This window comes from Erpetoichthys calabaricus, chromosome 2 (genome assembly GCF_900747795.2).
Source record: "Erpetoichthys calabaricus chromosome 2, fErpCal1.3, whole genome shotgun sequence".
NCBI lineage: Eukaryota > Metazoa > Chordata > Cladistia > Polypteriformes > Polypteridae > Erpetoichthys > Erpetoichthys calabaricus.
In genome coordinates this window covers 112,748,662-112,765,894 of record NC_041395.2, presented here as the reverse complement: position 1 = coordinate 112,765,894, position 17,233 = coordinate 112,748,662, and the positions used below count along the sequence as shown (strand labels likewise).

General features: G+C 34.9%; 1 protein-coding gene across 4 annotated transcripts in view; it reads left to right on the top strand.

Moving 5' to 3' along the window:
- The window catches only part of pik3cb (phosphatidylinositol-4,5-bisphosphate 3-kinase, catalytic subunit beta), a 142,664-nt gene that overhangs the window by 66,821 nt on the left and 58,610 nt on the right, over window positions 1-17,233 (top strand). For all 4 annotated transcript variants that reach the window (XM_028794386.2, XM_028794387.2, XM_051923540.1 and 1 more), the window contains 6 exons: window positions 3,746-3,974; window positions 7,790-8,013; window positions 8,138-8,317; window positions 10,007-10,174; window positions 11,341-11,436; window positions 15,831-16,082. In XM_028794386.2, coding sequence (XP_028650219.2) covers window positions 3,746-3,974; window positions 7,790-8,013; window positions 8,138-8,317; window positions 10,007-10,174; window positions 11,341-11,436; window positions 15,831-16,082 — 1,149 coding nt within the window. The remainder of the gene's footprint in view (window positions 1-3,745; window positions 3,975-7,789; window positions 8,014-8,137; window positions 8,318-10,006; window positions 10,175-11,340; window positions 11,437-15,830; window positions 16,083-17,233) is intronic.

Sequence of the window (17,233 nt, the reverse complement as noted above, 5' to 3'; positions counted from 1 at the left end):
ATGAAATTAAATTAAATGTGGAAAAACTAGCTGTGCAAAAATTTGGGTCCCCTTGTAATTTTGCTGATTTCAATGCATGTAACTGCTCAATACTGATTACTTGCAACACTAAATTGGTTGGATTAGCTCATTAAGCCTTGATCTTCATAGACAGGTGTGTCCAATCATGAGAAAATGTATTTAAGGTGGTCAATTGCAAGTTGTGCTTCTCTTTGACTCTCATCTGAAGAGTGACAGCATGGGATCCTCAAAGCAACTCTCAAAAGATCTGAAAACAAAGATTGTTCAGTATCATGGTTTAGGGGGAGGCTACAAAAATCTATCTCAGAGGTTTAAACTGTCAGTTTCAACCGTAAGGAATATAACCAGGAAATGGAAGGCCACAGGCACAGTGGACCAGGTCTGGCAGGCCAAGAAAAATACAGGAGCCGCATATGCGCAGGATTGTGAGAATGGTTACAGACAACTCATAGATCACCTCCAAAGACCTGCAAGAACATCTTGCTGCTGATGGTGTATCAGTACATCGTTCTACAATTGAGCGCAATTTGTACAAAGAACATCTGTATGCCAGGGTGATGAGAAAGAAGACCTTTCTGCACTCATGTCACAAACAGTCGTTTTTGAATGCAAATGCTCATTTAGACAAGCCAGATTCAAAGTGCTTTGGACTGATGAGACAAAAATGTAGTTATTTGGTCAGAACAAAAAGCACTTTGCATGGCTGTAAAAGAACACTGCATTTCAAGATAAACACCTGCTACCTACTGTCAAATTTGGTGGAGGTTCCATAATGCTGTGGGGCTGTGTGGCTAGTTCAGGGACTGGGGCCCTTGATAAAGTCAAGGGTCAGATGAATTCAACCCAATATCAACAAATTCTTTAGGATAATATTCAATTATCAGTCACAAAGTTGAAGTTACGCAGGTGTTGGATATTCCAACAAGTCAATGACCCAAAACACAGTTTTGAAATCTACAAAGGCATTCATGCAGAGGGAGAAGTACAATGTTCTGGAATGGCCGTCACAGTCCCCTGACTTGAGTATCATTAAAGATCTATGGGATGATTTGAAGCAGGTTGTCCATGCTTGGCAGCCATCAAATTTAACTGAACTGGAGAGATTTTGTATGGAAGAATGGTCAAAAATACCTCCATCCAGAATCTAGACACTCATCAAAGGCTATAGGAGGCGTCTAGAGGCTGTTATATTTGCAAAAGGAGGCTCAACTAAGTATTGATGTAATATCTCTGTTGGGGTGCTCAAATGTATGCACCTGTCTAATTTTGTTATGATGCATATTGCATATTTTCTGTTAATGCAATAAACTTATTGTCACTGCTGAAATACTACTGTTTTCATAAGGCATGTCATATATTAAAAGGAAGTTGCTACTTTGAAAGCTCAGCCAATGATAAACAAAAATCCAAAGAATTAAGAGGGGTTCCCAAACTTTTTCATATGTTTCTCCTGTGTGTATATATATATATATATATATATAATATAAAAATTTCTGTTTTTCAAACTTAAGACTTTTGCTGTGAAATTTTGATACAAGAAGACATTTACTACTGCATATTAGATTGTTCTCTTTTGAATGACTTAGATGATAATGTCTTTATGATATGCTGCTGTGTTTATATGATCAGATAAATATACATGCGTACAAGTAACTCTGCTGAGTAAGCAGCAAGTGTAGAAAGAATTAAGGTGCCTTTAAACTATGTTTGAAATTCACTTCTGTTATTGATAAGCACACATTTAGAAATTTTCAAGAAGGAAATGTTGGTTAAGTATATTTCTTAGATAAAGTTGATATCTTCATCGAAATAAAGTTTGTTTTTTTTCTCTCATGCAAAATGGCCATGCCATTTGGCTCATGATTGCCCAAGTAGCATAGTTCATCAGTGCTGAAGTTAATGATATTTGGAGTGGGGTGATGATACCGTGGAATTTGTATCTTGTTGACGTTTACTATGTCTTGATGCAAAAATATTTTCTTTACAAGGGCTAGCAGGTATTGGTCAATGAGAGAACATTGTACATAAGGGTTAGACCTTCAGTGCTCACTCCTTATTGGTTTTGTAGTCCTTTTTGCTTTTTTTAGTTATTGATGGTTGTAATAGGTAGTGACAATAACAACATTTATTTCTATAGCACGTTTTCTTATACAGGATGTAGTTCAAAGTGCTTTACAAGATGTCAAAAATTATTACAAGAAAAGAAAAATTAAATTAAGCAAGAATAATAATGAATAAGTAATAAAAAATAAACCAATACAATCTTGCATAACATAGACATATAATCAGTAATAAAGTAGAGATTCAAGATCCAAGATTCTTTATTCGTCACATGCATAGTTATACTATGCAACACGCAATGAAATGCATCCTGCTCCGCTTATCACAAACTGTGCAAAGTTAGAAGAATATTAGTTAGATTAACAAAGTCCTAGATTGAAAGATAACAATATAATAGAACATAAACAAATAAAATTAAGTGAAATAAAGTAGAATCAAGTGTTAAAGTGCAATACTGCAGTGGTTATTGTGCAAAACCAAAGTTAGACAGGTGCATAGTTAAAGGACAGACCAATTCCAAAACAAGGTAAAGGTAGACGTCATGGTACAATTAGTCCTTACGTTTATATTGTTTTCTTAGTCTCTACAGATGAGTCCAATGATGGCCAGGACAGAAAAAGCTAAAATCAAAAAATAAGAAAACCTCCAGTTAAGCTAAAGAAGAAAAAAAATATGCATGGGTCCCCAGGCCAAAAGACCACCTAACTCCGACTGGATATTCTACCTCACTATTTCATGCTGTGTCCATGAGAATTTGACGCACCTTATGATTATCAGGTGCCTGCCATTATTTGAACATTACAGGTGCCTGCACAGAGCTGCTGGTGGTGGTGCAGAATGCCTCCACAGAAAACCAGAAAAGCAAAGAAAAGTTGAGATTAGTAAAGATTGTAGATCACTGAAGAATGTATTAATTTTATGCATAATCTATTAGGAGAGCAAATAAAATGTAACTACAAAAAAAGCCAAATTAAAAAAGGGTAGTTTTGGACATGGATACACTATTTTGGAATATGTGTGTAATCTCCCTGATCAATGGTCAGACATTTTTGCCTTGTACATATTTTGGTTAATTTATAAGGCTTTTTTTCACATTGGGACTGAGTAGATCCATTATAATACACTAGAGCAGGCTGGTTATTTTTCAAAATTTATTAAACATGCTTCACTTTAGAACACAGTTTAATGTGGCAGATTAATATATATGATGACTATGAAGAAATTACCCTGACTTGAAAAATACTGAAGTATCCATTAATTAGCCAATTTTAGTGATGTTACTTAATTACTATCAATATATTGCAGAGCAATTAATTTTATGCTTTGTTTGGAGAAACAAGACTTGAAGTGCAATATTTTTTGCTTTTAACTGATTCTTATTTAAGGTACATTAAAATCCTAATTCTGTATTGTAAATCAGTTTTTACCCATCACACATAATCTAGCTTGTTTGATTTGCCAGTGCCTGATCTGTTACTGACAACCATGCTCTTGCTTCCTGCACCTGCAGATAAAGCAACTTCAGGAAGGTAAATTATTCACGTAAAAGGAGTAAAGACCATAAGAAGCAAACTTTCTTAAAAATAAAAAATAAAATGATCTGCCGTGATTTTAGCTAGGTACTGACTTTCTGTCCCTGTCCCCCTTATTCCTCATCCTTCAGATTCTCTGGAAGCAGGTACAAGGTTACCCAATGTTTAGCATCCTGGAGCCCATGGAGGAGTACATGTTTGAGTGTGTGAACCAGACTGCTGTTCATGAGGAGCTTGAAGATGAATCCAGACGATTTTGTGATATTCGCCTTTTTCTCCCAGTTTTTAAACTTGTCACTAGAAACTGTGGTCGAACAGAAAAGTTGCTCGAGTCTAAAATAGGTGTTCTTATAGGCAAAGGTAAGGATGTAGTAGTGAAATGTCCAAAAAACAATGCTATTTCTTTCCACCATCAGATAAGTTTAGATGTAATGTTTAGCAAGCTGTATGTTTTTTAAAGTTTATATGCAAATAAAATGTACATAATTTTTTACATGTGTATTATTAATTTACTGTTGTATGTACTTTAATGTTTATTGCAAGAGGTTTAGCTTTACCTTGGCATACATTTAGGTGAGCTCAAGTCAAGCCCTTGTACTTTAAAGAATTAAAGTAACCCCTTCGCATTCGCAAGGGTTAAGAGCGAAAGACCCCGAATGAATGTTGAAATTTGTGAATGATACTTTGGCACTCCAAAATACAAACATACCACATCATATGTAAGTGGATATGTTTTAAACAAATCCAGCTTTAATATTGTTTCAGTTTATTGTACTGGAAATTTCACAATTCTTATTCACAATTCTTAATTTTGTAACAGTGCTGATAAGCTGCTTCAGCCCAGGATGAGTCCCCCATTGTATGAGCTGGTATTCCATCACCAGTGACAGGTGTTCGTACAAAAACAGAGACTGCAACTAGTGTTGTATAGTATACCGGTACTAAAAAGTGCTGAAATGCTAATTTTTAAAAGGGTATGGTACCAGCATTTTGCTTATTTCAGTGTTCTAGTTCAAAGTTGTTTTGAAAGACCTTCTGATGAGCACTTAATTTTTCTGCTTTCGGATGTGGTGTAGTCACAATGAGGGAAAAACCCTTCTCCATCTCTTTCGGCACACTAGAGCAGCGTTTCTTAAACTATGGGTTGAAATCCAAATTGTGTTACAGAAATGTTTGTGATTGGGCAGTACATGATTTTTTAGTAAAATTGCAGAAGTTCATCCAAGTGTGCTGCTGTTCATTATACTTTTTATTGTGGCAGTATGTGAAACAGTGCCATTGATGCCTCACAGAAAGCTTTCATTTCTATGACACAGAAATATAACTAATTTTCCTCAACTTCCATCTCACACCCTATTAAACAGTCAGTCTGAAAAGACTGATAGTAAAGACGTATAAGAAAAGCATAAAAAGGAGGAACTGGCAGATGAGACCATGAAATGAAGAGACTAGTCACTAGATTGAAATGTCAAAATGAGAATAACAGATGTAGGACAAGGATGTAACGATTTTCAGGGTGCTATGAATTGCAATGATCTACTCCCCTGTGGCTCATTGCATGTTAGGTGTTATGGTATACTTTGAATCTTAATCTATAACAGATATGCAAAGAACATTTTGCATGAAGTTTAGTGTGCCTCAGTGAGGAAGAATTCTTTTTTGTCATACTGTATGAATGTGGTCTGATAATTGTCAATCTACTGATATTTTGAAAGACCTGTTTGTTAGGCCACTGAGAACTGTGAGAGCACCAAAAAATATAATAACCGTTGAGATAAGCAGTAGACATTCTGCAAGATGTCAGTTAAACATTTCAAACTGGTCTCAAATTGTCAGCAAAATGTATTCCATCACATTCCATTCCATAAAATAGTGCTTATATTTTTAGGACTAATTTAGCTTTTTTATTTATTTTTTATATTAACTATTTATGAAATTATTAGTAGAAGTGGTGGAGATAATTTTTAAATGTTATTTAAAAAATGATTTTTAAGACAAGGTAAGTAATCTGCATCAATTAACTTTTTAACTACTTATTTAATTCCTTATTCAGCACCATGTGTTAAGTGAACAAGTCAAGTGTCCATTCCAAAATCCTGTTATCCTTGTGTCGCACCCCAAGAATTGCTTTCAAGTTTACTGAATATTGTACTAAGCCTTTCCACTGGTAGTGATAGATCTCTGGAATCTATTCCTGTTTTGAATGTAATTGTTTTAGGTTTAAGCCCCAGGAGTTCCCTGTGTGAATTGTGTATACTCTTCCTGTGCATATGCACATGTGTTTCCTCGGGTACTCTGGTATCCTCCCACATTTCAGAAACACACAGGTTAGTTGGATCTGCAGTGCAAAGTAGACCCTAATGTGTTTCTGTGAGTGTTTGTGTCTCTGTGTGTTCACCCTACGATGGGCTGGAGCCCTGTTCAGGGGTCTTTCCTGCCTTGCGCCTTGTGCTTGCAGAGATGGGTTTCAGATGCCCCATGATACTGTTCAGGATAAATTAGGGTTTATTTCCCACATTTTTATTAATATTATTGTGAGGAATATGCTTGAAAGGAAACAAACATTTACTTTTTTATTATATGGCTATTGTTATTTGTCTATTTAGGATTCCGCTGTCATTATAATGATAATCCTCTTCTTGGGACCCAGTACGGTACTGGCCCTCAGTTTAAACAGTTTAAGAACCTCTACAATAGGGAATTCAAAAGGGAACAGTTGATTGTAGCAGTACAGCAGGTAAAATGCATGTTTGTGCAGTGCAAAAGGTAGGTGCGCAATTGTGCCTCCTTGGATTGAAGTTATCAGTTATTTTATTGAGTACTGTTCATAATTTTAGTACCTTTCTAACACTACCAGTGGCGAGCGGTTCTTTAATGGATAGTAAGCCACCAAGAAGAGCCATGTAAAAGGCAAGAGAATACAGTCTGGCACTTGCTATTGGTGCTACTTTGGTGTCCGTAGGGGAACAAAAAGACGACCTAATGTCTAACTTAGCAAAGCAGCAAGTACTGCAAAGCCCTGTAACAGACTTCCATGGTTCCTCAGAGGAGTTGCTGAAGAGTGTTGAGGCTGAGCTCCGGGATCTTTAGTGCTGTTTTCCTGCTTTGGGGGGGGTTTGCGTGTGACAGCTGCCGTGAGGCTGCTAGCTTTGCTGCTCCACCACTACTTCTCCATCTGCTAATCTCCACTGACCTGGGTGGATGGTTGTAGGCAGAGCCTTGAGCTCATGGAGCTGGATAAAAGTGTGGCACATCGAGTTGCCACTGACTCCAGGTGAGCCATGTGAAGCAGGGTTGGTGGTAAAACAGCACAGGCAAAGGATGAGGCACATTGCAGGGACGTTATTGGTCAGTCAATGAGGAAGAGTCTCAAGGCTGAGGTCCAGAACTAGAATGGTGTTTGCAGCATCAATTCTCTGAAGGAAGACTGCTGAGAGACTAGTACATGTGCAGCTTCACACAAGGATGACCTGTTAACTTACTATCAACAGATAACTGGTCAGATACGCAGTGTTTAACATCTATGCTGCACAACCTCACAGTAAATTAAAGAGATAATAAGCACATGCACTTTTTTGTTTATTCATCTGTGAGTTTCTGTGATCTTTTGGCAAACTCCAAAATATTCCCATTTAACTGTTCAAGAGCCACCTTGTTAATAACCGGAATGTTTGTGAATGTCGAGGGGTTACTGTAGTTTATTGTGGTTTTAATTTTTATAAATGTAGAGCATAATGAATTCGATTTACAAGATATTACATTTACAACAATCCTTACTGTTTTTTAAACCATTAATATAGTGTAAAAAGGTAAATGTTAAAAAATTAAAAATACATCCATTTAAGTTTTATGTCCACATCTATTTTGAATCTGAAATATGACTAGGAAGTTCTTTATAGTTAAATTAATTTGTTCTAGATCCTGCACTTAACACTGTGATGTATTCAATGTATTTAAAAATAATAATTTAGTTTTCTGTTTTGACTTAAGAAATAATATTAATTGGATTTAATAATTTAGTTTTCTGTTTTGACTTAAGAAATATTAATTGGATTTCTGTTTTTAATACTTAGAAAACTTCTACAAAAAAAGTCAGATCACTTTTTATTTTTGGTACCCATATCCTTCATTTTCCTCACCTGCTACTGATGCTATACCTTGACTTTCTTTTGAAGGTTTGCAAGAACTCGATGCTCTAGAGGACCCTGAAGTAAAAGACTTCAGGTCAAAGATGAAACGGATAAGTGAGGAGAAGATGCAAAAAGTTCAACAATTTACTTGTCTAGAATGGGCACAGAAAAACTTCTCAGCTTCACAGGAACCTCATAAACCTGAAGTTCTCAATGAAAGACTTGTGGGCAATGACATGGTGGTTAACATCTACTCTGAACAGTATCAGGTGAGAATTACCTCCTAGACTATTAGGATGGCAGTCAAAGCACAAGCTCTTTCGAAGTGAATAGTGCTGCTTGGTCTTAAGCATGTGAGAGCGCTATTAACATTTTCTGTCTCTACTCAAACAGGGTATAATTAGTCTTGAAGTAAGTCCAGAAATTTTACCCAGTAACTTGGCAGAAGAAGTTCTTGGAAGGTTGCTCCACCACTGTAAAGAAGAGGAGCAAGCAGATGCCAGCAAATATATACTTCAGATTGCAGGAAGGCTTGAGTTTCTGTTGGATAATCAGCCTCTCATTAATTTTAAGGTATGTGCTGAACAGAAATGAGACAGTAAGGAATTGCTTGATAAATCACTTGGTTATAGATGTTTCTCATATTATTATTTAATAAAGCACAACTGATGCCAGGAGAAGGGAATGTAAACATCTTAGAGAGTAGGATAGTCTGAAGGAAGGCTGGTGCTGCTTTAGGTGAAATATAATTAAAACATTAAAAATTTAATTTTTATCTTTACATCCTGACCTGATACAGCACCTTTATCTCAGTTAAATTAGTCCTGACAAAATGTTACTCTGTTGCCATGGTTTCTACACATTTTAATGACTGATGGCTTGTGAAAATTGGCTAGCCTGTCTTGAATTTATAAAGATTTATGGGCATATTTTTGAAGTTCTGACTGTTAATGTCTGTAACAGTTTACAGTGAGATATTCTGAATTGTGATTCCACTGTCCATATACAAGAGCAAATACCAGATTAAATTGAATAGTTCATCTACAGCTGTTGGACACCATCTTTTTCCCCCCTTTTCATAAACCCCCCATTGACACAAAATATCTGGTTATTTTTAAAACACTGAGGTTTGAAAAGTGCACAGGATTGACTGAATTTCTGTATTTTTCTAAAAAACTAGTTCTACTATACCTGTCCAACTTGAGCAAAACATCTGCTGGGATTTTGTTAACAGAAGGATTAAAGTAAGCCCATGTCATTGAAAATGACCATCTGCTTTGTCACCCCCTGCCTTTGGTAAAATTGTCAATTTTAGCTTCCCTATTATATTATGCCAAGGGCTTTAGTGTCAGTTGTTTGGATATTCTGAGTAGTGTTGCATGCTTTTCCCATATATATTTCCTGTAATTTTTGGAAGTCCTGCGTAATGTTCTTCACAAGTCCTTTTTGTTTTTTTGCTAAGCTTTTTTGGTAATTCATTTGCAGTTGCCACTGTGGTTAATGTTTAATACATACAGTAAATGAATGATTCGCATAGTTATTAATAGTACTTGTTGATCTTTCAACATTCTGAATTTTTTTTTGTGCTTTGGCTCACATAATGTATTTTATATTGGCTACAATTAGCTCTATTTTTACAGGAGAAATATCCAAACTGTTTAGTATTGTTAAGAACATGGATATCTCATCTGGCTCAAGATGGCTTACAGTGCTTGGAGGCTTCAGTTTTAAGCAGTCTAATAAGATTAGATTTAACATATTAGCAGAAGCAAGAAATATTGCATCTTATTAATGGACAAGTACTGGATATCCTCAAGTAAAGGAGTAATTGTTAAAGAATAGAAGTAGTTAAGTAAGAATTGGTTCATATGCAAAAAATAAGTGAACCAATGAGTATATATGTCTCTTAATTTGTTAAATTGTCATCAGGTGCATCAAAACAGGTACAACTAAAATCATTCAACAAAGGCTCAAGCTTTGTATAAAGACTATATAGTTAAAACAAAGCTAATCCTAAACTTTAAAGTGAGGGGCATTGTGCGACGTCCTCAGCTGGCCTTCCACTGGCCTCAAGAACTGATTTGTGAAGTTTAATATTGTAGTTGATCTTTGGCTCAGAAGTCTAGCTCTTCTCCTGAATAAGCTCTAACAGTTTGTTGTGTAGCAGTTTATACTTGTAGAATTTGATAAATAGAAACAACCTAACTGCACAAAGCTACTCTAAAATGCTACTTGTTTAAAGAGATGTATTTCTCTTTGCAGTATATTCGGAATTGCATAATAAATCAAGAAACCCCTCGTTTTACCCTGACCTCTTGCGGCATTGTGCAAGAAATCTATGACAAGGAGGTGTCCTACATCCCAAATATAATCAACAGAAAGTCCTCAATTGCTCCAGTTCCATTGCCACCAAAAAAGAGAGGTGTTTCAGTAAGTAGAAGTGGCTTTATCTTATTACCTTTTCCAGTTAAACCAAATGGTGAGTGACTTACAGCCATTTCAAATGATGCCTAGTTTTACAGTAGTCTGAGAGGTGTGTGAGAAGGATTATCTTAGTAGTGCATACCTTTACAATGACATTTTAGGTAAGGTACATGTTAGTTGTGTTGCAAATAACCATAAAAGTAAGAGTGGTGACCTGTCACATCATATGATTAGCATCTCAAGTATTTCTTACCTTTGTTACATTTAAAACAGAGTCATCACCATGAACGCCTTGCATATAATAAAAAAATTACATTGAAGTAATTCATTAAATATATTTGCAGCACATTTTTCCAAGCAATGACCACACTGTAAGTACTTTTTTTCTTTAGAAAATTGTGCTATTGCAGCTGAGGATGTTGTCTGAAAACTCTTTAAAGACAGTTGCAACAGGTTCACTTAGTTGGTGTTCTTTTGTTTTCTTTTCTTTGCTTTGCAGCAAGTTCAGGAACAGTAAGTTTCTTTTCATAGTCTGGAAAATTTCTTGCCAGCTTTGGGGGGTAAATGGTACAGGCACTGTGAAAAGTTAGTTACAAGAAGAAAACAACAACAAAGAAATTACCAGTTCCTGTACTTTAGAACATCTACCCCAATCACAACGTGCAAATCACCTAAATGAATTCAACTGCTGAAGAAGGCAGAGCCTTTATTTGATAGAAATACAGTACATGTAGTTAGGTAAATAGTACATTATTAATCCTCTGAAGAAAATTAATTTGCTGTAGGAGCAACACAGATCAATAAACCAATGCAAAAAAGAAAATGAATTTCAATTTGTAATGTAAGTGCAAAAACCAGAACTATGCATACAATATAATAATTAAATAATATGAGGACATATCACTATGCCAGTAGAAGGCTGAAGACTGATCATAGTACTTTAAGTGTAGTATTCATAGTCATTTGGTTTTAAAGCCTTTTTATCATCATTCTCCATACCAGTGGTTCAGTTGCATTCGTTACGGAGCAGTTTGCTTAGAATTCATGGTTTACTTAAATTGGTAAATGTTGTGATGATGTAATCCTGAACATTATCTCCTGTTATTACAGTAGTCCTCTTTCATGTTATTGGTATATCTGTGTGTCATAATAACAATGTTTTCATGTTGCAGCATATATCACCAACTACCTGTGTTTGGAATGTAACTGAGAATTTTAAAATTATTCTGCTGAAAGGGAGCAAAGTCAATGCTGAAGAATCAGTCAAAGTAAGACTATATTTTTATTACTTAAACAACCTTTTTTGTAAATTGCTTGTGTTTTTTCAATTGGCAGGTTTGTAGTACAGCAAATCAAATTTAATAAATAATTGCAAAAACGTTTTAAATTACCCTGTTCTTAAATCTTTTAACAGTGATGCTCTGTTTCAGACAGAGCACAGGATAAAAAAAACATTTTTATTCATCAACTTTTGTAAGTCGAAATGCTTTGTATCATTACACTTTGAAAAATGTGAGAAGTACCTTTAAAATCAGAGGAGCTAAGGAATGATTAAAGAAGCGCATAGTGCCAAAAGAAAATGCACTTGTGATGAAATTACATTTTAATAAAGGACAAGCTTTTGCAAATGTATTTTGAAAAAATATACACATACCTTAATTACATTAATCATCAAGTAAACTGTTCACACACAAATTACATGCATGTATAATTGATTACCAGCCAAATCTGGTAAATGCTTTGTCCAGTTCACCAACAGGAGCCTATAACTGCTGTAGTGAAAAATTAAAATCCCCAAGAAATTAGCACAAAGTGTATAAAGGACTCTGATTTTCATAGTTTTGAATTTGGCAACCAGCACAAAAGAGGAGACTGCTGTCTGAATCTCAGAGTGGAAATTCAGAAATAGCCTGCTGATTTATAATATGATGTTATTCATAACTTTGACAGAGTGAATTCAGTAAGATGCTCCATTTCACTAAAATATAACATGCTTATTTTCTGAGAGAGACTCATGTTGCAAAAGTTGTTTTCATCTAGTTCTCCACAAGACATGCACTAAAGCAAATGTGGAAACTCCCTTGAAGGTGTACTTTATGTGTTAACCTACAGCTTTACGAATATTAGAAAATAAGAAAAACTTAAGAAATATTACAAATGAAAAATCACTATGCAGTTCTTTGCATTACTTCAAACAAATGTTTTGAATGGATTAAATGATTTTGGTAGTGGATTTAAAAATCTACTCTTCTGTAAATATAACAAAAACCAAAATACTCATCTGTTCATTCTGTCCAGTGTTTGAGAGAACTGCTTTTCCACTTCAGCACCAGGATAGGAACATATTGTAACATTGTTTACTATTTACTATTATTTAGTATGCTTTTCATAACATTACCAATTACAAATTTGTGGGTGTTGTGCCTACTTATTGCCATTAGTATATCTTCCATCACACCTTTTCAGTCATTGTAAATACCAGTGTAGGTTGTCCTTTAATGACTCATTAACCACAATCAAAAATGACTGTTACATGTAAAATTTCATTTTGTTTTAATAATGACTTTGATATCAGTGTCATTAAAACAGTATTAATGTTTGTTACTTCTGACAGTGTGCACTACCATAATAAGTTATAGGTGGAGCTTGTGGCATGATTTACAAGTTGTAATTTTCAACTAACCTGGTTAGTTATTGTAAAATTCACCCAAATCCATTTATTATAGCCCTAGAACAAATATTTGTGGAGAGGTTTTCTATTTTCTCACATTTTTTTTAACTTGTTTATTTCAGCCCATTATATCTATGGCAGCTGATGGGCTTCAACATATTTGTTTATATGTAGCAGTCTTCTTTTATCCTTTTATATCAGCAGTTGCCTATATTAGAGAGAAAATATTAAGGTATTAGGCTACTTTTTGGTTTAGTACTTTAGACTTTTTTGGTTTGCTTTTTCATGTGCATGAGAAAAAGCTTAGCAATGGAAAAAGAAATAGAGAATGCTTGTATCATATTTGTGTCACGCTGATGTAGAGTATATAAAATTATTTTCATGTGAACTTTCCAATCCAGTTTGATTGTAATCACCTTCAACCTTTTATCAGGAAGTTATGTTATTAATTAATATTCAGGAATGGACACGTTGCAGTTAAATGACATAGAATGCTTCAAAAACATGCTTGTGTTTTATTTTTATGTCATTTGTATGCATCTAGACATCTATTTGTAAATTTAGAAAAAAAACATCTAATAGTCTTCTGAAAAACTATTAGAATAAATGCAGAAATAAAACACTGATTCTAACAAATGAAATGAGACTTTGTTTTTGGAGAAAAAACTTTTCTTTCTTTCCATGAAAGTTTATCTATATTTCTCAGCATTTACCAGCTATGAAACTGTATGTGATTTCTACATCATTCAAGAAAGTGTGTGAATCTTTTGTGGGAGCTTTTTCCTTTTTTTTGTGATTTAATATAAGTTTTATGTGCTAGTAAAATGCACTCTAAAAACCATAAGTGAGAGGTAGTGAGAAAGATGCTTTTTGAAGAATATAGCAGCTTTTTATGCAACAGTCTGATAATAAAAATACATTTATATAGCACCTTTCCAATGCTCAAGAATGACAATATGTTGCCAGATAAATAATGTTTTAAAAAAGTAGAGAGACATGATAGATCAGTTATTCAAAGAGTACAGCATAGTTTTTGCTTCAATTTTCTGGATTTGGAAGGTGGAAAATTCTAGTTTTTCCAAAATGTGAATTAGGTAGGCTGTTTTGAAAATAAGTGGAGGAGATCATTTTTTTTCCATTAAATAAAATGTTTTTATATGAATATTTTGGGTCATTGCTTCTTTTTTCTACGTTATTAATTATCTGTTCTGTTTAAACGCTATGACTGAATCATATACTATGTACTGTATATGTTGGACTTGGTTTTATAATTGTAATCCACTAATTGAAGGTAAAATCAATCTTAAATCACCCTGTGGTCAATATTTCCGATTTATTTTTGGCTTAAAGTAGAAGACACCTTTTATTGAAGGATCGTTCTTAAGTAGTGCCTTCATGTATTTGAGGCTATGGACCAACAAGTCCTATTGTTACATTTGAGTAGGCAACAGCTGCTGTGAAAAACAAATACTTATATGGCTTTCAAATTACATTTTCACTGTTCGCCACAGAAGCCGTAAATGTGATTTTACGACTTAATTTATTCATCTCAGTACATACACAATATACTAAAATGCTTACATTGTGTACTGAATTGTATACAGTATGTTGTGAAACACACTGTATACCAAAACGCACACATTCTATAGTGAAAAGCATTCAGTATATGCTGAGATTCTTCATACATTATATACTGTAGTGAAAAGTCAAGCGAAATGACACTTTATATTGGCTAACTAAAAAGATTACAATATGCAAGCTTTCGAGGCAACTCGGGCCCATTCTTCAGGCAAGATGTAATTGCTTGACTTTTCACTACATTCATAATGGCTAACACGGTACAACACCTTAGCACTACATTATATACTGAAACGGATGCAATGTATAGTGAGATTTTGTCTATACAAAAACAGTCAAATAAATGTTCACTATTTAAAGCAACAGTCTTGTGATGTATCAATGCATGTTATTTGCCAGACACTGGCAATAAAGTAACAACTGAAAAAATGGAGAAGTTTGTAAATTTGTGTGTATTGTACTGTAAGCTACCTTTGGGGCAATTGCAAGCACGTTACCCTTGCTGATACCTTGTTGTGATGTTGCATTGAAAAACTCCACATAAATTAACAATGCAAAATAGAGAGGAATCTGTCTGTTCATCATTATTTTACAAATAGATTCCATGAGAAAAAAAAAAAAAGAAAAACAGAATGTGATATAAATCCAATTCCATTCTAAAAACCATTTAATCTAATTCCTGGCCTCCTTGTTCAAAGGGTATGTGCTGGGTTGGGATAGAGTGGACTCTGTTCTAAAAGTATCAACCTATTAATTCCTCAGACAGGCTTGTTTAATTCAATTATACTCTGCTTGCATTCAGTATGAATGACAAATGTTTCAAAATTGAGACACTACTATATACTTTGCATTACAGTTTTTCCTGCATGCATTTCAGCATATGGCCCATATGCTTCAGATGTTCAGGGTTTTTTTTTTTTTGTTTTGTTCTTTATTTCGCCTTATACGATTTCTCATATTAGGAATTTGTTAGTTTTCGCATACCCCTTGGGGTCAGAGCGCAGGGTCAGCCATTGTACAGCGCCCCTGGAGCAATTACAGGTTAAGGGTCTTGCTCAAGGGCCCAGCAGAGTAGGATCTCTTTTGGCAGTAACTGGGATTCGAACCAGCAACCTTTAGGATACCAGTGCAGATCCTTAGCCTCAGATCCACCACTCCACCCAGAAATGTATATGGTCTGTATAATGTATGTGTGTTTATAGAACAATATACTATATAGTGTATGTGTTTCAGTATACAGTGTATGAGCAGTTAGAAATGATTGTCCTAAATAGCACCTCTTGTTCAGGTGTACAAGAGACTGGATGATTTACCTATTGAATAGATACCAGTAAAAGTCCTCTTTCTCCACCCCTGGTCGTAATTTTAGTTTGTTATCTAATGTAAACTACTTTTGTCCTTTCTTCTTTATAGGTTCATGTCAGAGCAGGCCTTTTCCATGGTACTGAGCTCCTTTGCAAGCCTCTAGTCAGTAATGAGACATCTGGAAAAAGCGACCACATCTGGGACAAAACTCTGGAATTTGACATCAATGTCTGCGACCTGCCAAGAATGACTCGGTTATGCTTTGCAGTGTATGCAGTAATGGATAAGGTGAAAAAGCAGAGACCAACCAAGACGACTCATGTTCAGAAGTATCAGACAATTAGAAAAGCAGGAAAAGTGGTATGTTTTCATTTTTGAAAATATTCTTGTTAGCTAGAGATTTGTGTTACAAATACACAGTGTGTGTTTAGAAAGTACATTTCTAAATAAAACAAGTTAAAGGGGTTTAGTTTTACTTTTTGCAGTTCATTTTTCAATTGTTTTATATATAGCATTACATTATTTTTGACTATACTGTATAACATTGGGAGATACAGATTTAAATTGCATTAACCTAAAATGCAACCGTCTATTTTTTGGTATGTTCTCAGAACACCTTAAAAATTAAACATCAGCACCATATAGACATGTATGTAAATGTTTTCTATACAGAGTTCAAAACTTGAATAATAGTAATATGAAGTCTTAACAAAGGAAAGTTTTTTTTCCTCTTTAACACTAGAATCCCTGAAGCCTATGAAGAAACTCGTAATTGTGGACCACCTTAAATTCCCTTGCACCTCCTCATCTGTGTCTTTTGTTTTGCAGATGTGTCGATCAGCAGGCAGCCTGCTATCCCATCTCCCCCACCGACGCAGCTTACATCACACAAAAAGTTCTTTCCGCTCAAGTCTGTTTATCTGGGTGTGAGGCGTCTTAAATTGTATAGAGTAGATAATATATAGTCATTTGGAACACAAACATTTCATGTGTGGTTCGTGTCTACAATGATCTTTGTAAATGTACACATTACACGCATCACGCCAGCATTTGGCCAATTATTAGTAGAACATGAAAAAGTTTCTGTTCTAGTTATGGGTTCAACATTTCTTGCCTCACATTTCCTGTCATCCTACATGTACACAGATAGTTGTAGAAATGGAACACACATGAAATGTATGAGGAGGTGCGAGGGAATTAAAGGTGGCTCGTGATTACAAGTTTTTCTGTAGGCTTCAGGAATTCCAGGGTTAAGAGGCGGCTGGCATTCTTGTCTGGCCAGGACGCCTCCCAATTGGAAGGACAGGGATAGATAGCTTATGAAAGGCACTGCAAGGTTATTATAGTTAACGAAAAGTAAAATCAAAACTGAAACTATTATTAAAAAAATATTTTCGTAAACTGAAATAAATGAACAAAACCGAAATGAAAAACTAAAACTAAACGAAACTATTAAAGTAGCTGGAAAGACTAACTGAAATGAGATAATTTACTAAAATAATTTTAGTTTT